Raw genomic sequence first — 24,308 nt, forward strand, 5'->3', positions numbered from 1 at the left:
CTTAGCTCAGACTTTAAAGGACATTTATGCAGTGTTAACAAATGAATAAAAGTAACTTTTTCAAAAATCACATTTAGTATTCTAAGACCTGCCAGAGACAGTAAATACAGGAATAAAAATAACTTTTCCTAAGGTAATCTTAATGCATTATTTTGTACAACGTAGAAGTGTGGTAAAACTCATTAAGTACTGTTCTTGATGGTCTCTATTTGTTTATTTACAAGGAAAGCCATGGTGTATGTATTAGTTTTGTGCCACATTCTCAGGCCGCAGCTTTGAATTAGGATTTTGCTTTTCTTTTTGTAAATAGTTGTTGTCCTGTATTTGCTGGGCCTTAGATATGTACTTCTAACTTTTTGAACTTTTCACTAAATATACAAGCCTCTAAATGGAATATGTTTTGTACAGTATATCTGTAGTATGTTTTAAAACTTAAGGGGTTTTGCCATCTAGAAAACATATACAGTTACACAAAAAGCCAAGAGATGTAAGAAACCTGTTATTGCAAGATAGGTGTACCCATTTGAATTACCAACATATATAGTATGTTTTTTAAATTCAGGTAATGGCATTAGTGTGGAAGGTGCCCTCCTCACAGAACAAGATGTTAACCATCCAAAACCAGCAAAAAGAGCTCGGACCAGCTTTACAGCAGATCAGCTTCAGGTAAGCAGTAACAATGAATTTTTGATTTTGAGGCCCCTCCCAACCAAAAAAAAAAAAAAAAAAAAAGCTATCTCTATGCTGCCTAAAAACATTTTTATATTTTCTAAAAAATTAGCCTATGTGTTTTATGAAAACTAACTTGGTGAATATATGAAAACATACTTATTGCCCTAAAGTGTTTGTCGGTATTTCTGGCATCATAATATGATATGAAATAGTCATTCAAGCATTGTTTCCCTGGGGTCTATTGGTATCAACATCAAAGTGGAAATGAAATATTTTGTCTTGACTTCCTGATTACATCATTCTGAACCAGACAGTTATATTTCTACACATAATTGCAATGGAAGACAAGATATTTTGAGACTCTGAAGAGATATACACGTCCACTGTGAGTCTATGGGACACTAATGTGTTAGTCTTTTTAACAAACTGCAGTGAGTCATTTAATGAACACAATTGTATGGTTTTTGTGTAGGAAATAATCGAATGTGCCTTAAAGTTAACAGGAAACTACTGGTTGACTACAGTTGAGCGGATTCCTTTATGTTTTTAAAGGTGGTAAAGGGAGTACTTCTATAATTTGATGTTAAAGGTTTGTTGTGTCCCCTGAAAAGGGTGGGATTTTTTTGAGCTTAGTTGCCCTAAATATGATCGTCATAAATTTGATTTATACTAATTACAAAATAATTAAATTACTCCTTGCTTTATACACCTATGTAATGATTCCTTCTGGCATTTTTGCAGATAATGAAATCATATTTTCTAAAAGATTAATGTGAATGAGGCATTTGTTGCATGTTAAGGAAAAGTAACATTTGTTGAACACCTACTACACTGCTGGGGGCCTTATACATAGTATCCATCTTAGCTCAGACTTTAAAGGACATTTATGCAGTGTTAACAAATGAATAAAAGTAACTTTTTCAAAAATCACATTTAGTATTCTAAGACCTGCCAGTATTTAAGATGGATACAAGTGTTTCAAGAGAGAATTTTTATTTTGAGACTGATTTAGGAAAGAAACCTTGATGCGACACACATATTCCAAGGGAACATGGCAGTAGGAAGCACTCTAGCATTAAAATCTAGATCCATTCAGAAGAATTTTCCAAATGGATGATTGTTTTAGATTTCTTAATTTAGGCATAAATTAGATTTCTTAATTTAGGCATAAAGTACATAGTCAATAAGTAATGAATGAAAGATAAGGCAATTGAAAGAAATATCTCTGTTTGAGCCTTGCTTTCTGGGTTCTTCACTGGATTATAATGAAGATCACACAATGCCGTAAGTAAGAAGATGAGAGTACTTCTGAGAGACCTGGAAAAATACTCAGTCACTAAAGGTGGCTAGTTAAAATAGAATCTCTAATGTAATTCTGTTTTTACAATGGTCTGTTCCCATGAAGGACTGGCTATCATTTTAATAATTACAAGGTTGATAACTTTTATTGGATATAATAATTTATTATTAAAGTTATAATTGTGAAAATTTGAAACCACTGTAGGTAGACACTTTTCTATGGGAAAATAATTATAAATACTAATTAAATTAAATAAAATGGGAATAATATTTGTGGAGGTCCTTTTATGCCAAGTCCTATACCAGGCATTTATCTACATCATCTACTTTAACTTTTATAACAAACCTCATTCAAGAGCGCAGGAACTCCTCAAGGCAAACCACCAAGGGAATGGCAAAGAAGAGATTTGGAACCTTCTCCTCAAACCTCTGGTCTCTTCATTTTGCTTGATCTTCCAGGAGGCCATGAGTGGAAGTCTGTCTTATCAAAACTCCACTTAGTAGAAGCAGCAGCTAAAGCAAAAGAGTGAGATTTTGAATCTTGTAGATAGCCTTATGGTTAAACATGCATAAAATATTTAAGCCATGCATTATGGTAGGTAAATGTGATCTGAATCATAAGTTTTAAAAATTGTATATCAGAATGATAGGTTTTAAAAAATGAAAGCATATTACCATTTTCAGATTACCTATGAAAGCATATAGGTAATATGCTTTCAAACTATATTCTCATTCAATATTTATTAGCATTTATCTTATGGAAGGGGTGGGTGAAACAAATGAGATACAATCTTTGTCCTAAAGTGGTCCTTTGTAATTTAGGAATCTGAAATAGATATTTTAAAATACCTTGAATCATAGATATTTTAAATGAAGAACACTTGAATCATTTATTTTAGCCAGACCCTCTAATAAATAGGTATCCTTATTGTCAAACTGTGCTACCTTTAGGAATACTGAATATTTTCAAGTAGAGCTTGAATTTGGCAAGATAATAAAATATTACACGTGACCAGTGAGTAAGACAAGACTAGTCAGTGCCTGCTTTGGACAGAGGAGAGCTAAAATGGAAGGGATAAATAAGAGAATTTCCCAAAATTATTCTTTAGAAATTTATGGGGAGAAAAAATAGTTTAAGACTCAGAGGATGTATTGGCAAATGGATTTCAAATACTGTCCCATTTGTAGAAATGATGTTTAAGGATTTCCTGCTAATATTATGGCTTGCTTATTCTAGGTAGAAGCACTTAATGATTATTGATATTAAACATGCCAAGGTTAGCTCCTGCTTTCATCTGTTTTCAGATCGAGTTGCTGCTATGCAGCCTCCTGACTTTTCTGGTAGATCTCCTGGCCTAAAAATGATCAGTGTCTACAGAGGCTCACACCTTGTCCATGTTAGAAGAACTTGGAAAAGGAGTGAAGTAGTTTTCATCAACATTAGTGCCTAGAGAATAGTGAAACTAAGTAGAAATTCAAAGTACCTCTTTTTTCTTTCTGTGTGTGTGAGACTAATTATTGATACTATTGAAAGGAAGAACAATCAGCTCATCTACTTTTCCCTTAGGATATTTGAATTCTAAATCATCACAGTTGTTTTGCTTTACTCTTTAATGAGAAATTACTTCATTAAATATAATTTGGTTGCATTGTTAAATTTGTGACTTTAAAAATGCATTTATGAAAAGCATGAAGTTTCTGTTTTGTAAATTATTAATAATGACCTTACAAACAAATCCCTAAGTCTGTTCAACTTTTTTCTATTTGAAAAATTAAAAAACAAAGACATAATTTGCTCATTCTCTTTCTATTTGGGGTTATTACATGTCCAACTGCATAGAAACACAAGTCTATTTTCACAGGAAGATATCAAAGTAACACATTTGGAGTAGGAAAGAAAGAATAAAGTGAACTGAGCAAGAATAAACTTTTAAGCCAATTCTGTCCTTTTGTAAAAGCAAAAAATCCATGTTCTGTTTATAGTGAGTCTGTAGATACAATGTAGCTAGATAGGAAGCCAAGAATACTTAATTCTAGAAGGGTAAATTTGTAAACCTCAAAATTTGTAAACCTCAGAAGGTTTCCCAGAACAATATTGGTCTTTTTTTTCTACACTGTATTCAGATTTTCCTTACATTGTCAAGTTTTACTCTGTCACAAACTCTTAACATACTCCCTGACAGAAAGGGAGTTTAACTCCTAGGGATATGAAGAAAAAGACCTTCCCCTTGATCTCAAGGAACTCACTTTCCACTATGGAGATAGACTTGAAAACAAATTATTTAGCTACCCTGTGACAAGTGTAGTAGCAGAAGATAGCATTATACACGGAGCATAGTGGAGAATGCAATTAATTTTGCCTGCTGAAAAGAGTAGAAGCCAGCAGTGCTTGAGGTCTTTAGAGAGATTGGTTACCCACATCCTATGCCTGTAGACAAGCACAGTCACACTGGGTGCCAAACTCCTCTCTCTCATTCTTCATAATAATACATTTCTTACATTTTGTAATGCTTCCCTCAGTTGACTGACTTTTAATAATAGAATTCAAGTATCTCACTTAATTCTTATAATGATTCTCTTTTCTGAAGGAATTCAAAGTTTTTGACTTGTGCTTTTATTCCAGCACTCTCTCCCACTCTACTCTTCTCCGTTTATCTTTTATTATAGGTATTTATTGGCATGTCGGCATCTTTCTGCCAGGAAATTAAAACCAAAGAGTTTTGTTTCATGTTTCACTATCTCTTAGCACTTGGCATGGTGGTTTCAATCCAAAAGCTCACATCAGAATCACCTGTAAGCTTTTAAAATATATACATGTTTAGACCCTGGTAAATTCTTATTCAGTGGACTCTGGTGAGTGTCTCTTTTTAGACACCTTTTTTTTTTTTTTTTTTTGCGTAGAGCTAGTGCTCAAAACCATGATGGGATCATTACAATTAAGTGGAATCCTTCTGTTGATGTGTATACTATTAGGTATTAGGGGCTCTGAACCTCTTTAGCTCAGGAAAGGTTGGAGACAAATGTGATATGATTTTTGTATTAAGTTTTCAAATGTTGGCAATTTTTAACAAAATGGAAAAAACAATAAATGAAACTCCTGCTATTTGATTTGTGAGTTATAAGATTGGAAGAAAAGGAAAGGTGAGCTTATTTTTAACAGCATAGTTGAAAGAGTTTTATGTTGAAATAGATTTTTTTAAAGTTCTCAGCATAGCAACTTGTGTATAAATTTTCAAAATATGCATTCATTTTCACTTACACGTATTTCCCCATACTGATTTGCAAGTAATAAAAGTATCCCATGTTCTTGTGCATGTCTTATCTCTTATGATAAAAATGCAGGAAGAAGACCGAGCTGCTTGTTTTTAGCTATTTACTACATACATGTTTTAAACAACAGGTTATGCAAGCACAGTTTGCTCAGGACAACAACCCAGATGCACAGACACTCCAGAAATTGGCAGAAAGGACAGGCTTGAGCAGACGTGTGATACAGGTGATTACTTTTTTTTTTTTTAAGGTTTTTAAAAATAGATATCGGGTCTCCCTATGTTGCCCAGACTGATCTGGAACTCTTGAGCTTAAGTGATTCTTCCACCTCGGCCTCCCAAAGTAATGGGATTACAGGATGAGCCACCGTACCTGTCCATAGGTGATTAACTTAAAGGTCAATCAAGAGAAACAAAAAGTTCTAATTCTGGGTATTTATAAGTATGCATTGGGGTTTTTTTTTTTTGTATGTGAAGAAGTGTGAAAACATTACTTTCTTATTTTAAGTCTCTTCACATTCTAAATCAATTTTTTAAAAATGTAATGATTGTCCTGCTTGGGCTAGGCTACCATTTGTCAAATGAGTCTTTGTGCATCTTACTTCATTCAGTGCTCACAGCAACCCTAAGATCCTCAGGCTAAAAAAGTTCCAAGATAAATCTTGCTGTAAGGTCGGTGTTTTTTCCTACTTTTTCTATGATTGTGTGTGTGATGGCTGCTGATGGCCTCTGTCAAAGATCCAGGGAGAGGAGCTGGTGTAAATAAAGCTGGAAAGTGATGAATTCATGCAAGTTTTTTTGAAGATAGAATTTATGTTTGGAAATAGTGGGAAATGAAATTCTTGGAGTTCAAGTCAGAGAGGCCTGCGAATGCAGAGTTCTCTTCTGAGCAGGTAAATGCCATGATATGAGATTTTAGGAAGAAAGGGCTAGTCACAGCATATGGGAAGAACTGGAGTTCTATCTAGTCAGAGAGACTAGATAGAGGTAGGCAGTTTAGTTGGAATGCTGGAATGCCCAGCAAAGTAGTGTGGTTTTGTTGTTATTATTTGCTTTTTTGTTTGTTTGTTTCTGAAGAGACACTTAACTGGGGTAAAATTCATTTCGGAAACTTTTTGAAACAGGGTCATGCTTGGCCTAGGCTGGAGTACAGTGACGTAATCACAACTCACTGCAGCGACCTCCTGGGCTCAGGTAATCCTCCCACCTCAGCCTCCCAAATAACTGGGACCAGAGGTGCACACCACCACGCCTGGCTAATTTTTAAATTTTTGTAGAGACAGAGTCTCACCATGTTGCCCAGGCTGGTCTCAAATTCCTAGACTCAAGCAATCCTCCTCCCTTGGCCTCCCAAAGTGCTGGAATTATTGGTAATGAGCCATCATGTCCAGCTGAGAAACATTTTATTGACTGAACACTGATGGCAGTTGATGGATGCTAGAAAGACAAGAAATATTTGGTAACTGTAATGGGGAAGCAGAGAGGTGTCTAAGAGTCAATGACTCTGCCAGGCTCAGTTGCTCACACATGTAATCCCAGCATTTTGGGAGGTCAAGGCAAATATGTCACTTCAGTACAGGAGTTTGATACCAGTCTGGGCAAGGTGGTGAAACCCTGTCTCTACAGGGAAAAAAAAAAAAAAAAAAAAAAAAAAAACCCAGCCAGGCATACTGGTGTGTACCTGCAGTCCCAGTTACTCGGGAAGCTGAGGAGGGAGGGTCACGTAAGTCCAGGAGGTTGAAGCTGCAGTCAGTCATGATAGCACCACTGCACTCCAGCCTTGGTGATGGAGTAAGATCCTCTCTGAAAAAAGTCAGTGACTTATAAATTTGAAGTCGAAGTAATCTTGGGAATGGAGCCATTGACAGGAATGTGAAAGTCAAAAGAAAGCTGGATTGGAAGTTGGACCCTTTTAGCTGTGCTAATTATGCAGTGATGGTGGCAGTTAAGTATGTAAACAGGTATTTGAAAGAATGAACAGGACTCAAGCAAAGAGATCTAATGCCATGAAATTGGATAAGATCCTTTAGAAAGAGATCATGGGGTGTAAAAGGTGAAGAGTGGGTTTTAGAGAGCGGGGTAAGAGGTGCTGTTTAAATGGGATGTAGTAACAGCCAGAGTTGAGGAAGGAGTCAGGTGGAGAAACAGCATGGAGGCTGAAGAAGTGGGGTAAATTCAAGAATGAGATGGCTAGCTGTGTCAAGATTATCAGAGAGACCAGGGAAATGGAAAATAATTTTATTTTATTTCATTTTATTTTGTTTTTTCCAAGACAAAGAGTCTGTGTCACCCAGGCTGGAGTGCAGTGGCACAATCTCGGCTCACTGCAACCTCCGCCTCCCAGGTTCAAGCAATTCTTCTGCCTCAGCCTCCTGAGTAGCTGGGATTACAGGTGCATGCCACCATGCCCGCCTAATTTTTGTATTTTTAGTAGAGACGAGGTTTCACTATGTTGGCCAGGCTGTTCTCAAACTCTTGACCATGTGATCCTCCTGCCTCAGCCTTCCAAAGTGAGGGGATTACAGGTGTGAGTCACCGTGCCCAGCCAGAAAATAATTTTAAATAATACTGGAAGTTCAAAAAATTTAAGAAATGAAAGCAAGTAACCATAAAAGGCAAGAGGAAACTCAGGGAAGGGAAAGGTGAATGTCTTCATTGCACATATTATATTTTGTTTCTTAATTTGGGTGGTTGATACACAGGTACTTATTCTTCCATAAGCCTAAAATGTTTCATAATTAACAAATCATCTGTACAAAGAAGCAGATGGAAAAGACCTGATGGTACTGCAGCTTCTCTAAAGACCTAGGGTTCCTAGTGTTTTAATTGACTGCAGGGTGATGAGGCTGTCTTAGGAGACAAGTTCTACCACTTCAGCAGTTTTCAGATATCCAGATTATTGTGCTTATTTCAGAGTGCCAAATTTTAAGAAGGGACTAATAAGCAATCTGAAAAACATACTACCTTAAAGGTTCCCAGGGTTGTGAAAGATTTAGATCATTCTGTAATATTAAAGGCAGCAGGGATATTTATCTGGAAATAAGGCCAGGAGATGGTAAAGGAAAGAGTAATATCTAGAGTAGGTGTCTTTAAATATTTGTGAAAAGCTTCCCTGCAATGGAATGTAGAAAAAGGCACTGGTGTTCACTCACAATGAACTTTCTCATTATTGCAAGGCTACACAAATGGCACCAACTACGAAGGAAGGTAGTGAGTTTCCTGTGCCTGGGAGTACAGTTTTGTTTGGGAGGTAGTTCAGACTCCATGGGCTAAAGGTTCCTTCTAATTTAAGACTCTGTATATTCATAACAATGGTAACTTCAGGTAAGTCAGATGCATGACTGTTATGTTTTATACCATTTTGAAGTTGGAAGCAAAGAAGGAGAGTTTTCTTAGAGCTTTTCATATTTGAAGGACTAAGGAACACAGGCAGACATCTGTCATGTAATTTCCAGGTATTTAGGTTACTAGTACTATGAGCAAGTTAACATTGTCCTATACCCTACCATTTGGAGAATATGTTTTGAATGTTGGCTTTCAATATGTTAGGGTTCAACATTAAATATTTTTGATATGATTCCAAAGGAAAGAGTACTAGCATGCATATGTGTATATTATTTGTATCTGTACATAGGCTTACTATATGTTGTAGCCCTTCAGAGTATTTTTTAAGAATTACTGTGATCTCAAATAGTAATCATACTTTCCCTCAGCCTCCTTCCTAGCATTGGGCACAATATTTTAGAAAGGTAAGAAAAAAGAGTTTTTATTACTAGACTTCTTCTAATTCTGATATGCAAACTAGATCGCCCAAAGATTAGGGGGAAACGGTGGTCTGGTACATGGAGAGTTTCACATTTCCTAGTTACAAATATGCTTAGTAAGACATTTGTAATAAAGCAGAGTGTTATTATACTGAAGTCAAAGAATAAAGATGAGTGATATTTTTCCCCCACACACTGCATCCAGATATAATCACTGTTCACATACTCTTTCAGATAAGTGAATTATGACTTTTATGTTGTGTAGAGACAGAGTAAAATATTGCTATTTCTTCCAATCAGTGTACTGGGAAGATCCTTCCATATTAAGAGTAACATCATATTTATTGCCACATATATTGAGCATAGTACAATTTATTTAGTTTCCAGTTTTTCACTATTATAAAATGCTGCCATGAGTAACATTGTATATCTACCTTGCATGCTTGTTCAATAGTTTCCTTAGGATAAATTTCTGGAAGTGAGGTTGTTGAGTCCAAAGATAAAACATGCATAGGGCCTTTATACAAACATGAAATTTCTTTGCCTTCCTGGAAGTTCATACAACTTTTTTCTGCCAGGAGCTACATACAAGAGTTCCTTTTCCCCAACTCACAAGAATAATGAATACTGTTATTCTTTTACATCCTTTACAACTTAATAATTAGAAAAGAAAATCTCATTGATTTTATTTTTGTTTCTTATATTATCAATGAGCTTGAACACATTTTTTCATTTTTTAAGACCGTATATTTTTCGCTCACTTTTCTGTTGGGTTATTTTCTCTATATCTTACTGATATTTATTAATCCTATCTGTCATGTTAACCTTTCACGGTTCATCAGTTTCCTTTTTATTTTTTCCACACAGAACATGTATGTTTCTGTGTGTTTAAATCTCCCAGTCTTTTGATAGTTTTGGCCTTTCTTTCTTTCTTTCTTTCTTTTTTTTTTTTTTTTTGAGATGGAGTTTCACTCTCACTCAGGCAGAATCTCAGCTCACTGCAACCTCCACTTCCCAGGTTCAAGCAATTCTCCTGCCTCTGCCTCCTGAGTAGCTGGGACTACAGGCGCGTGCTACCACCCCAGCTAATTTTTGTATTTTTTAATAGAGACGGCATTCACCAGATTGGCCAGGCTGGTCTCCACTCCTGACCTCGTGATCCACCCTCCTCAGCTTCCCAAAGATTACAGGCCTGAGCCATCGCTCCTGGCCTTTTTGTTTTGTTTTTTGAGATGGAATCTTGCTCTGTTGCCTAGGCAGGAGTGCAATGGTGCAGTCTCAGCTCATTACAACCTCCGCCTCCTGGACTCAAGCAATTCTCCTGCCTCGGCCTCCCGAGCAGCTGGGACTACAGGTGCTCGCCCCCACGCCTGGCTAATTTTTGTATGTTTAGTAGAGATGGGGTTTCACCATGTTGGCCATTCTGGTCTTGAACTCCTGAACTTGTGATCTACCACCTCAGCTTCCCAAAGTGCTGGGACTACAGGTGTGAGCCACCGCTCCAGGTCTAGTTTTGGTCTTTCTTATGCTTCCCTGTCTAGAGAGTACTTCGGTGTTGCTTTTTGTTTTCTTAAACTTTTATTGTTTCAATTATTTACACCTAAACTTTCATTTATCTGGTTTGGTTCCATGGGAGATAGGGTTTTATCTATTTTTTCTCTCTCTTTCAAATGATAAACTATTAGTTTTCCCCAAATCAGTGAACCATGCTTTCCCAATAAAATAAAATCCCATCTTTGTCATATACAAAATTATTATATTTGGCTTTTTGTCTGGGCTTTCTAAAGGTTTCATTCTATGCATTAGTATTTTGCTTTTCCATTATATCTACATGGCCTGATTTTAGCTTAGTTTATGATTTAGAACTCAAAAATTTTAAAGTAGTTACTCAGAAAATTGTAACTCTTGTTGGATGTTTGCAAAGCAGAAGGAGGAAATTTTGTCAGTGAGGAGAGTCACAAGGACTTATATTTGATTCTGAAGCTGGGTAGCATTCATGCCAGAAGGAATTTTCTGATGTCTGGAATCTTAAACTATATTTTGGTCTACTAGTTACATGACACTGTGTTTGCAAACCTCCCTCTGCTTGATTAGCTCTGGATGATCTTTCCAAGAAGCTGCTTAATCAGTATTAAGATAGTTATTCTGCTGTTTATGTTATACCTTCTTCATGTTTATTTACAAAGTTTGAGGGTTTTTTTCAATCAAAAGATGATGTTTCTTTTGTTTTACAACTGTGTAGGTTCCATTCACTATATAATTTATTGGAGACAAAAAGATACTTTGAAGAAGCTCTGGGAATCATAATGCAACATGTTTTAGGTTACATGTAGTCCTCTGGCATATGTGTCTTCTGGGGTCCCATAAGGGAAAAAGGCAGGTGGCAGCGGTTCCCCCTTACACATTGGAGAATGTTTGAGTAATGTCATCTTATTTAGGTGAGATTAGTGTTAGTAGTGACATCTATTGTTCCAGAGCCTGTGGGCAGAACTGTGGAGATTTGGGGTGTGGTCTATAGGTATCTCTGAGTCTCACTAACACTTCAGAGAACAGGGATGTGGAGGAGGCTGTGACTTGCCACTTATCTTCCTTGATACATGCCTAAGTCTTGTCCCAGAAACATTCCTTAGGTGCTACTTTTCAGCCTCCTGCTCAAGGCTATGTACCCCGCTAGATTATTAATTTTTATTCTTTTAGTTTTAATTACTCTTGAGAGTATACTTTGCCAGCCTTCTATTTTTCAATGCCAGGAGCAGGGTGTAGCTCTGAAGTAAGGCCAGCTTTTTCTTATAAATTCTTTGCAGCTTCCTTTTATTTCACATTAATCAGCCCTGATTGCCTTGTGCCATCAAGGCCCTACCACCAGCCTTGAACAGACTTATGCCCCTGATGTTTTCCTGGCCACATATCCACCGATCCCAAAATGTTCTCATGCTAAGTTTTTATCCCTTCACCTCTCTTTCCTCTCATGACAGAGTTGTTTGGAGTGATGGAAAATAAGTGATACAGTATTTTAATGAAGTAACACTCTCTATGGTCAAGTTTTATCACCTGGCAGGGAATTCAAACACAGGCATATTAGCTACTGAAAGCCTTCTGGGCAGCCTAGACTTACTTGCCCTGACCTGTATGTAAAGCTCCACTTGCCCTGAATTTGCTTCTTTTATTTCTGCAGTAGAGTGGACAGCAGGGTGGTTAGCACTTTACATTTTGTGAACTCTCACCAGTGGATGTGTTTGTATTTAATTCTACTTAAATATTATGAGTTTTTTCTTATTATAGACCTGACTTAACATGCTTCTTAGGGAATAGCCTATGTATTCACCAAGAGAAATTGAACTCAGCAGGTTAAAATCTGACTGGAATAACTGAATCAAGAGGTTTGTAGAAAGCTTTAAGTTCTCAGTAGGGATTTTAGTCATTTGAACAAGGATTTGAAATAAGTCCAGCAGGTGCTTAAGAATACATTTAGTAGTCTTTTTTTAAAGTTCTGATTAAAAGAGCTTTTTCTGCTTTTCTTTTTGTCCTAAATGCCAGTAGTAAAACCAAGGAGATTTCTCTGGAATTCTTGAGGGCCCTTCCCCACCTTTTCTGGGGAAGATGCTGTTTTAGTATAGAATTGGATTTTATTTTTATTTTTTTAAAAATAAATATAATGGAGTTTGGGGGGTATTTTTGTTTTGGCTTTTTTTTTTCTTTTTTTTTTTTTGAGACAGAGTCTCGCTGTGTCGCCCAGTCTGGAGTGCAGTGGCGCGATCTTGGCTCACTGCAACCTCCACATCTCGGGCTCAAGTGAGTCTCCTACCTCAGCCTCCCAAGTAGCTAGAATTACAGGTGCCAACCACCACGGCCAGCTAGTTTTTGTATTTTTAGTAGAGATGGGGTTTCACCATGTTGGCCAGTCTGGTACTGAACCCCTCACCTCAGGTGATCTGCCTGCCTCAGCCTCCCAAAGTGCTGGAATTACAGACATGAGCCACAGCACCCAGCCAAATCTCATAGAGTTTAATAATTGCATTCAAGAGGTAAATTTAACATCTGACCAACTCAAATTCAACAAACCAAAATCACTTAAGCAATTGGTCCCCTTTCCTACTTAAATAGAATTGGCTTTTAGGTAAATCACCAGAGAGCTATCAACTGAGCAAGAAAAATGACCACTGTTATTTGGACTAAAATGTTTCTTTTCTGTCTATAGAACTTTTATAAAAGATGATTTACATTTATGCTATGCTTGTGTGGTAGTGTGATTGAGGTTGCATTCATTTTTTAACTGGGTTGATAATGTGCTCAGAAGCTGGTGTGTAACCTACCTACTTCTGTTGCTTTTCTCCCTGCTCAGGTGTGGTTTCAGAATTGTAGAGCACGCCACAAGAAACATGTCAGTCCTAATCACTCCTCCTCCACCCCAGTTACAGCAGTCCCACCCTCCAGGCTGTCTCCACCCATGTTAGAAGAAATGGCTTATTCTGCCTACGTGCCCCAAGATGGAACGATGTTAACTGCGCTGCATAGTTATATGGATGGTAGGTATCCCAACATTTAACAGCTGTCTCCCAAGCAATCAACAACTGGTAACTTCCAATATTAGATAATTGATACAATTCCTATTTTGAAATATTACCTCAGTGGTAGCTAAAAATAATGTGGGGGGTGCAGTAGAGACAAAATTATCCAAACATTTTTATTTCTGTGATTACATTTTAAGAAAGAAGTTTAATACTCACTTTGCAGCTAAGATGCAAATATTAATAATGACTCAATGCTTGATCTTTACTTAGAGATTTTTTTGTTTGTTTTTACTGGTAAATGTTTAAATACTTTATTTCCTGTGATCAGAGCAAGTGTTCACACTCAGATCTTTAGATGGGAGTTTAATAAGTTTTGTTAAATAATTGTTTTTTATTGAAGCAAATAATACATTTAGAAGGGTGCATACATAACTATACAGCTTGATGAATTAATAAAATGAATGTATCCATATAGATACTGCCCAAAGTAGCAGACATAATTAATATTTCAAAAGCCTCTCTTATGTCTCCGTCCAATTATTATCCTTTTCTCCCAAAGTAACATAGCACTGATTTCTAAAACCACCCTTTAGTTTTGCTCTTTTTGAACCATACAGAATGTATTATGTGTCTCACTTCTTTCAATTACATTGTGAGATTCACCTATATTATTGTGAGAATTAGTTATTTGTTTTCATTGTTATATAGAAATCCACTGTAGGAATATACCACAATTTATCCATTTCCTGGTTGATAGTTGCTTGTTTTTTTTTTCCAGTTTGCTTTTGTGAATATGCTGCTATGGACTTTATTATAGTACATGCTTTTTGTGCTCATTAATTCACATTTCTACTAGATATGTACCTGGGAGTGGGACATAAGGTCATGGGCTACACATATGCTCAACTTCAGTCATTCTGACAAACAGTTTTTCATAGTGGTTGAACCAGTTTACACCTTGACCAGTGGCAAGGTTCAAGATGCTTCACATCCTCACCAACACTTGGTATGGTGTAACTTCCTGATGTTAGCAGATTTGATGATTGTGTAGTGCAATCTTATTTTAATTTGCCTTTACCTGATGACTGAGCATTTTTTCATCAGGCATTTGTATATTCTCTTTTGTGAAGAGCTGTACAAGTCTTTTGTCTGTTGGCCTACTGGCTTGTCTTTATTATTTATTTAAATTGATTTGCTTTAGTTCTTGGTGTAATCTGCATATAAAGCTTTTTGATAACTGTATGTGCTTAGACTATTTTCTCCTACTCAGTAGCTTGGCTTTTTCTACTCTCTTAATGGAATGTTTCATTGAGCACAACTTCCTAATTTTAATGTAGTTTATTTCATCATTTTTCCTGCATGAGCCGTGCTTTTCTTGGTGACATGTGCAAGAAATTGTTTATACTCAAAGATAATGAAGATATATCTTCTATGATATCATCTAGAAACTTTGTTTTACCTTTGATGTAAATTCAAATTCATTTGGAATTGAATTTTGTGTGTGGTGTGAGATAGAAAGTGAAGCTTTTCTGTTATGTTGATGAAAACAGAAAATGTCCAGTTTCTCTGTAGAGACACATTTGCCATAAATCAAATGTCCATATATTGTGTCAATTTCTGTACTTTCTGTTCTGTTTTGTTAGTCTATTTTTTTGTTGCTACCTAATCATTCTAATCATACTGGGTCTATAGTTCTTAATATCTGATAATAAGTTTCTTTCTATTTCATTGTTATTCAAGTTTGTATTGCTCATTCTTGGCCCTTTATATTTTCATAAAATTTACCTACTTGTCAATTTCTACCCCAAAAGGGAAAACAATTAATATTTTGATACAATCTATTATAGAAAATATATTGATCAGTTTTAGGAACTGCCATCTTAACAGTATTGCCTTCCATACCATGAAGTTTAATAAGTCTTTCCATTTATTTCGATCATCTTTAAGTAATCTCTTATGATTTAGAGTTTTCTGTTTAGTAATCTTGCACGTCTTCTGTTAAGTTTATCTCTAAGTATTTCTTTTGATTCAGTTGTAAGTGATATTTTCTTTGTATGTAGAAATCTGGGTTGGTATTTTCTTTCAGCACTTTGAAAATATGATTACCTTGTCTTCTGATTTTCATTGTTTGTTTTGCATATGGATAGCTAATTAACCTGGCTCCATTTATTGGTAAAGTCAGCTGTTTTCCCTGTTGCTTCTTTTGAAAATAAATGTCTTTTTTCCTCAACTTTTTTCTTTGTGTTTGTCTTGAAAAAGTTTTATCATACTGTGCCCAGGTGTGCTTCTTGAATATGTAGTTTGATGTCTTTCATTATGGAAAATTCTCAGCTTTTGTCTCCTCAAATATTGTTTTTGTTCCTATGAAAAAATTTTCATGTTTTCTTCTGAACTATTTTTCTAGTTCACTAATACTCTCTATATCTAATATCCTGTAAAAAAAAATCTTCCACTGACTTCTTAATTTCATTTATAGTGTTTTTCAGTTTTAAGATTTCCATTTATATGCTGAAGTCGTCCATTTTGTCACTTTATCCTTATTTTAATTAAAGTTCATGTCTGATAACTCCAGTATCTGGATCTTTGGTGGGTCTATTCTGTTTTCTTTATTTTCCTCTTTATTTTCTTTCAAGTCATGTCTAGTTATTTGTCTTCTTAATTGTTATTGCATTTCAGATGTTGGGTATTTGTAACTAAAGATAATTTGAGGCTTTGGATGATATCTTCCACTAGAGAAGATTAGTTTTACCCCCCAGGTAGCCAGGATAGGGTGAAATCAACTTAATCCAATCAGGCACAAATCCTTAGGAGGGCTGGTATATTTTTGTTTTACTACTCCTTGGAGTTAGCTCTTTGGAATCACAAATGTATCCCTGTTTTGTTTTGTTTTATTTTGTTTTCTGTTGTTGTTTTTAACTAGGGCTTCTCCTCCTCAGTGGGCCCTGCTCTTTAATTTTTGTTTTTTACCACTCTGCCAAAGTCTAACTTCTGAATGCTCTGCTAAACTTCTCGGCCTATCAGACATTTGTTTTGTTTTAAATTGTCACTATCCTTGTGGGAGGAAAAGCATCCTCATTTTCTTTCCCTCCACTCTGGAACTTTGTAAGTCCTCACTCCTTAAGTGTCTTTCAGATGCCTTCAAACAGATTTTTTAAATTTTGTCCAGATTTCCTAGTTGGTCTCAGAGAAAGATTTGGTTTGAAGCAACATAGCCCTTGCTGAAAGCAGAAATTTCATTTTAAGTTTTGGTTAAATAAAAAAATCAGAGCCTGTACCATTGTTGCCATTTACTTATACTAGCATTAAAATTGTGTGTGTTCACATGAAAGACAGTAGTGTTGCCTGAGTCCAGTGTGTTTTGATGTATGCCTAGGGAGGAGGTAATTAAACATTAATGAAAGAAACTTGGGGAAGATCATCCTATACAAACACCTTCATGAGAAAGCTAGCAGCATCTCTGAAGAGGAACCCATGCCTTTCTAGCTTCAGGGTGAAGTGCAGTGAATGGGGTATGGATGGAGGACATTAAAGTGGCAAAATCTTGTGGCCCCAAATAAAGATTTGGGGGTGAAACTGTTCCTGGACTCTCACTATGCTGAATAAGTTAATGCTTCTGCTGAGGTCAGTGGAATGAGTGTAGCTTGGTGCCCTCAGCTATAATGAGTGATGAAAACATTGCCTTGGATTGTTTTTGTTTGTTTATAAATCAGTTTTATTCACCCTACAAAACTGATCCACAAATTTCTTTCTATTTTGTAGCTCATTCACCAACAGCTCTTGGACTCCAGCCCTTGTTACCCCATTCAATGACACAACTGCCAATAAGTCATACCTAATTCTTTTTTCAGGGATAGACTTGATTAAGGATATAAATTCGTCATTTATTATGTATAAAATACCATTGAAAAGATATTGCTGTTAATTTTTTATTTAACACCTAAAGCATTTCCAACATCACTTTGCTGCCCAGGTATGTATCTATAGTTGGCCTGCAAGACACTTTTATTGATTCTTCAATTTTGGTAAAACTTATGTTTACAAGAAGAAAACAAATCAAAACATTTTTTGTATTGTCTGGAAATAGTTCAATCTAGTGTGTATCTGTTAATTTATTTGTCATCAAAAGAGCACTTTGCCTAAAAGAAAGGACTGACAAGTGTGCAAAATGTTTACAGTCTTTTGTGAAATTGTAGTTTATCATTAGTTTGTACCTGTAAGTTATTGTTATAAATATTACCTGTATTTTTTGTTACATACAACTTTATACTTTGAAGCTTGTATCTGTGAATTCGCAACTGAAATTTATTTTGCCAATGTTTTCTGAATGAACTGAATAAAGCTTCTGTTGTAGCATGCCATGCAAACACATTATTGTGTTTGTGGTTGATGAATTATGGCTGTAAATAACACTATAGTTTAATAAGCCCGCCATTCTGAGTTTATTAAACATTTTCCATTCTCATGAAAATTTCAACCAATTTGTCCTTTTTGTGTGTTTTCAGCAATAAGTTGACTTTAGTCTCTTTAAAATCTAACAACTAATAATTTTAAAAAGTGTTGTGTTTTGAGCTGTGTTGTATGAATACATTTGAGTAGGAAACATATTAGTCAAAAAAAGAACACATTAAAACATTTAATTTGGGAAAAATTGTCTTTTAGGCCAGCTAATAAAATCAATGTGAAAGAGAAGGCAGAACACTTTTCAGAATGGACTTCGGAGGGTATTACAAGTCAGAAATGAAATATGGGCCATAATATATTTCTTCAGGAGTGAAAAAAGAGAACTAAAAGTTTCTAGAGCAAGAACTCTTTGCATTTTCTTCTTGGTGAATACGCTTTAGGGACTGTGATTCTGAGAGCTGAAACCTAAAACTCAGGACTTTATCTTATGTGACAGTGGACTTGCAAATTTTTGTATTTAAAGAATTTAGTACTCACTTTTTGTCTTTTTATATGCCAGTTGGGGGGGAAAAAGGTAATGAGAAAAAACTTTTAGAACTTAGATTTAAGTCTTTGTTTAACTGAGCAGATTTCCATCAGGCTGAGGACTGAAAATAATAGTAGAGTATTTGTAATTTTATTCTAGTAATCATAAATACAACCAGAAAGTAATCATGTGGACATAAGTAACATCTATCTGAAACCAGAAGCAACAAACCTGCTTCATTATGGGAGAGAGGGATTTTTTTTTTTAACTGGCTACTTTATTTTAAATCACTTTGTAGCCAAAAGTCAATCCATCTGATCTTGAGATTGATACTAATCTCTGTGGGTTTTTGTCTGCCTGTCCCAGGCATGAAGTGGTGAGGTCAGCTTTACCTTTACCAGATGTCAAGGAAAGCTTTCGTAATATAGCCAAGCTCTGCACTGTTAGCAGTTTACAGCATTTCCCAGCTGACTATAATTGGCATCCCGTACCTTCGGAGGTGGCTGATTGTGAGTATTATTTGCTGTCTTTTTCATGTGCTCCCATCCTCTGACTCTGTACAGAGAGTTTTTACAAAACATATCACCACCCTTTTTAGTCCCAAAGATGAATGCCCATAGTTGAAGTAAAACTTCGTAACAAAGAGGTTCAAAGCTATCAAAATAGATGAGATTTATATATCCTGCATATAAAATTGTTAATCATGAAGAGATAGATATGAAAGTACTAAAAATATGATATGTGATACAAGCATCTGACTTTGCTATCTCTAGCCAGAGATCTTATTTTTAAAACCTAAAATTAGGGAAGAATTGAAGTATTTCCATGCTAGTAATATTCAGTGTAAGTATGTGAGCACAATACTTACTTGAAATTGACTATGGTCAGCTTTTGTGAAGATTAGAGAAAGAAAACTCTATATTGTTGGAGTAGCAAAGACCTGGGTAACAAGTAGTTATTTCTTAGGTGTGAAGACATTCATGAGCTGTGAGAGGATAGGATACCTTTTTTTTTTGCAATGCAAATCAAGAATCCTATTCAAACATTGAAATGGAAGTCACACTAAGTCAATACTCTTTAAGTGATTATTTTTAGTTGGACAAGGTAGTATTTAGTAGTAGTTTTACTTTTGACAAATGTCATTCTTAAAATTCCACATCACTCATTGTAAATTGTAAGTACATCTGTTTTGAATATCTCATAATAAACATTGTTAGATAGAATCACAGCTCAAGCTTTTAAAATTCGTTACAGTCATCTGAAAGCTGGTAGCTGTAGTATTTCTTGATGTGGTACATTATGTGTATAATTACTCTAGTAGCATTATTAAACTAGGTGGCATCTTGGGACTTTGGTTATGGCATGGATGACTTTACCAGTTAGCAAAAGTAATGTTTCTATTTTATTATTTAGGACAGAAGTCATTTAGGTTGCAGTACACTAAGTACCAAAAGCATATTAGTGTAGGAAAAATTCTCAATGGCTCCTACCTGAGGAGGTAAAGAAACTGATATTAGCACTGTATGATTTTTACTCTTTTGAAACACAACTAAATATTTAGAGAGAAATGGATCTGAGTCCAAAACAAGTTCAGGTACACTGGATAACATGTAATAAACATCTACTTGGATTCAATCAGATAGTAAGTACTATTTTGTACCCTACTTTTTCCCTGTAGTAAATATATTTCCAAGTCAAATATTATCTACAATATCATTTTAATTGATATATAGTACTATGTCCCCCCAAATTTCATGTATTAAAACATAGTCTCCATTGTGGTGGTAGTAAGAGGTAGGGCTTCTGAGAGATAACCAGGTCATGAGGGAAGAACCCTTGAAAATGGGATTAGTGCCCTTATAAAGGACACCTGAGGGACTTGTTTGCCCCTTTGCCCTTCAGCCATGTGAGCACACAGAGCAGGTGCCATCTGTGAGGAATGGGTCATCACCAGACAGAATCTGCTGGTAGCTTGATCTTGTACTTCACTGCCTCCAGAACTGTGAGCAATACATTTCTGTTGTTCATAAATTACCCAGTCTGACACTTTGTTGTAGCAGCCCAAATAGACTAAAACATAGATTATTACATTGCTTGAATGAAACAATTTTATTAGATAAATAGGTTCTATCTAACTTTTTATTATGATGAATAGAGCCTAACATTGTGAGCACTTTCAGGATGTCCTGTTTGAGTGCCTCAGGGGTATTTTGAAATGTATTCACAGCAACTTCATGAAATGGATTCTATTATCACCCTTATTTTACAAACGTAGAAATTAAAAAAGTTGATATGTCTACTATCTTGGTGGCAAGTAACAAAGCCAGTATTTGAATTTAGCAGCTCAGTGATTCCAGATGCCATAATCTTAACCACTATGTTATACTATTACCATTTTAAATGACACTGTGATGGCATCTTTGTGACTATCTGCTACTTTTTAATTTATATTCTTATTTCGCCAGTGTGAATTCTTGGAAGTGGAATGGATGTACATGCATAGGTTTAAAATAAGGCTCTTGAAATGCATTGATTGCCCCCTAAATGTTGCACAAAATTACATCTCCACCAGCAGTGTTTGAAGTGTTTTTGGAACCCTTGTCTATCCTGCCTAAATTGGAGTTGATATGTTAAATATTTTTTTAATCTTATACTCAAAAAAAATTTTAAAAACTTTATATTTTATTTATTACTTGATATAAAATTGTAGTTTGCATTTCAGAGAACTAGTATTTTTTTTTTTTTTTTTCAGGCAGAGTATCCCTGTGTTCCAACTACTGGGCTCAAGTGATCTTCCCAAGTAGCTGGAACTACAGATGCATGGCACCATTTTTCTGTAGAGATGAGGTCTTGCTATAATATGATGCACAGGCTGGTCTCGAACTCCTGGGCTCAAGCAATCCTCCCACCTGTCCTCCCAAACTGTTGGGATTACAGGCATGAGCCACCATGTCCAGCTGAAAACTAGTATCTTATAAAGGGGCTAAATGTAAGCACAAGCTGCTACTTTTATGACTTCTTTTTCCCTTTAGTTATTCTGCATATATGACTAAAGTGAGCCTTCATTAGGATTTTTTCAACTGAGGTTTCATTCACTTGATATCAAATGTTTTACTTTAGTATCTGACACACTATCATATTCTATTTTCTTTGTTGTTGATTATGGTGATAACTTTATTACATGGTCCTTCATACTTTTTAAATGCTTTTCTGTATATCATCATATTCTCATTCAACAGATGAGGGAATTGAAATTTAGGAGGTTTCAATTAACATAATTAGGCCTTTGGTTTTAATATGCAAGAGTTCTCCAGGGCACCAGATTATTTTTATAAATGTATAGAGATCTTAGGAGAATAAATTAACAAATTTCCCCCAGTTCCTTGAATTTCATAAGAAATAGACTGCCATAGGCTAAGAGGATGTGAAAACCACTGCAGGGAACAGCTTCTCCTTTTCTAAATTGTCATCAAGTACAGTACTTCCTACAAAGATCTGAACTTGCTAGGTGACTGAGAGTGGAGTTTAGGGATGGACTGTGTATGGGCACTTGTATAGGGGTATCAATGGAAGAAAAAAAGATGTTAAGAAATAGAAAATAGAAGGGGTCCTGAGGAGGTAGAAACAACATCTGTCTTGCTTTCCATTATACTCCACAGTTCCTGTCACCAAGTAATTACTCAGGGATTGAATGAGGGTGGTAGAAAAACAATCAGAATAAGACTCTATGTTTGAGCATCCTGGAATAACTTCAAATTCCAAAACAGATCTTCTCAAATCTTCAAGAAAAATATTCTTCCTTTCCTTTAGCAAATATCTTATATACCCATGGCAATTTATATTCTTTTTACACCATTTATCATGGAATGTGAGACACCTGGATTTTGGTATTTTCTCTGACACCAATTAACTACATCCCAAGGACACTTAGCATCCCTGCATGCTGATTTCCTCAACAGTAAAAGGAAAGTTTTTATGAAGCAAAAGTGAGATGAATGGAAAAAAGACATGATAAAAACATGATCCGTTCATTTAGAAGGGCAGGGTTAGTGGCCGATCAGGCACTCTGAGACCGGGCAGTTGGAGCTGATGGAGCACCAGTAGTTTGGCAAGCACTGCCCTATCCCAGGCAACCCCAGGAACAAAGCACTTTATGTATTTCTTTAAATAAAGTCAGAGGTGGAGCATCTACGCTGTTAATGAGTTACACATTCTCCAGCAAAGTGCTCTTACTCCAACCTCCCTACAGATGGAAAACATCTATTTGCTGTCTACATTAACTCCCTTCTTGATCTTAAAGAATTATTCAGTCAAGTAGAGGTGTGACCTGTGATTTGGATGTAGAGAGTCTCTGTATAATTTAGTTTGCAGAAATGATTTGAATGTTTTAAAAAAAAATTTCTTAAACCCAAAGGAATTATGATGCCATATTTGAAAATGGAAACCATTGTTACAAATTCAATTTCAAAATATTTACTTCCTGGAACCAGGGTGATGTCTCTAGAGAACCACTACTAGTTATTAGCTCATTTCTTTCAGATGTACTGGAATGAGTCTGTTATTTTGCCAGCATGGTTCTGAACCACAAATTTCATCTTTGGTTGAAACTCTTCCAAGCGAGACCATGTGCAATTTTCCTAGTTCATCATTTGTCTTTCAGAAGACAGCCTGGTGCATTTATGACTATGGTAGAAACATGTCTCAGGAGTCCTGGTGAACAAAACTAGCTTCACAGGCTCCTCAGTAGAGCCTAGCACTTGCAAAGGTGGGAGAAGGATCAGGAAACTTCTAACAAAGACTTGGATCCAGTCCTATAATGGGCTTCCTCCACTGTTAGGATAGAAGGAGGGAGACGAGAGAGTCTGTAGCGAATTCTTGGGCTCTGAGGAGCATGTGGTGATCACGTAGGGCAGGGGATGAGGTGTCAAAGTGGAGCTGAGCTGGCACAGGAGCAGGCAGGGCAAAGGCAGAGTTGCAGCCTCTGTGTGTCACTTGCCTGCTAGTGTTCTAATCTGAGAGCAGACTTCTGGCCTTTGTGAAACATTAGTTTATTCTGCTCTGTCATGGACATCTGCAGGAATGGCATGGCAGTAGGGATGAAGCTACATTACAGACAACATGGAGAAGTACCACAAAAACTTTGATGTCATGCTTTCTGGAGTCCTCATTTTGCCACATCCCACTGTGGTAACTCTGGGCAAGTTATTAAACTGCTCTGTGCCAGAGTTTTCTCATACGTAAAATGGAATAATAGCACTTTTTCCAAATGGTTATTGTCACCCTGTGATAAGATAGTACATATAAAGTGCTTAGAAAAGTATCTGGTGCACAATAAACCCTGAAAGTTATCTATACTTATTCCTTGGTAAACTAACTCTTACCACCAGAGGAAAAAGAATGCCATCATCTTTCATTAGCTTTCCCTCTCCTTTCTCCATTTCTCTTTTCCTGGGTAACAACTCCTCCTCATCCAGGACCGAGCTCAAATATCATCCCCTCCAGGAAGCCTTCCCTGATTGTTCCCCACACCCCACCCCAATGTGAGTGAGTTCTTTGTGTTGCCATCATTTCCTCAAAGGATAGCTCTATACTTGAATACATTTTATTATAATTTTCCTTCCTCAATTTTGTCTCAAGACTAGACTAGAGACCCTAGACTATTCATCTTAGGGTCTCTAGGATCTAGCACAGGGCATTGACAGAGTAGCCTCTTGCCATGGTTAATTTACTCCATGCCAGGCTCCCACGGATAGCCTTTCCCCAACAGCTCCTCAGCCTGGGCTACGCTATGGCCCATGGAAGTTCTCTGCCTCAGATGGACCTGTTTCTTGTTCTCTTCAACTAAGCAAAACAGACAGGTTGGGTC

At 36.3% G+C, this 24,308-nt stretch overlaps 1 protein-coding gene across 2 annotated transcripts in view; it reads left to right on the plus strand.

Annotated features, from left to right (window-relative positions):
• LHX8 (LIM homeobox 8) overlaps positions 1 to 17,989 on the plus strand; it is a 33,060-nt gene extending 15,071 nt beyond the window's left edge. For both annotated transcript variants that reach the window (XM_011977798.1, XM_011977802.1), the window contains 4 exons: positions 563 to 666; positions 5,372 to 5,467; positions 13,347 to 13,530; positions 17,275 to 17,989. In XM_011977798.1, coding sequence (XP_011833188.1) covers positions 563 to 666; positions 5,372 to 5,467; positions 13,347 to 13,530; positions 17,275 to 17,351 — 461 coding nt within the window. In that variant the 3' untranslated portion in view covers positions 17,352 to 17,989. The remainder of the gene's footprint in view (positions 1 to 562; positions 667 to 5,371; positions 5,468 to 13,346; positions 13,531 to 17,274) is intronic.
• The last annotated feature ends 6,319 nt before the right edge of the window (positions 17,990 to 24,308 follow it).

Source organism: Mandrillus leucophaeus, unplaced genomic scaffold (genome assembly GCF_000951045.1).
Source record: "Mandrillus leucophaeus isolate KB7577 unplaced genomic scaffold, Mleu.le_1.0 Scaffold103, whole genome shotgun sequence".
Classification (NCBI taxonomy): domain Eukaryota; kingdom Metazoa; phylum Chordata; class Mammalia; order Primates; family Cercopithecidae; genus Mandrillus; species Mandrillus leucophaeus.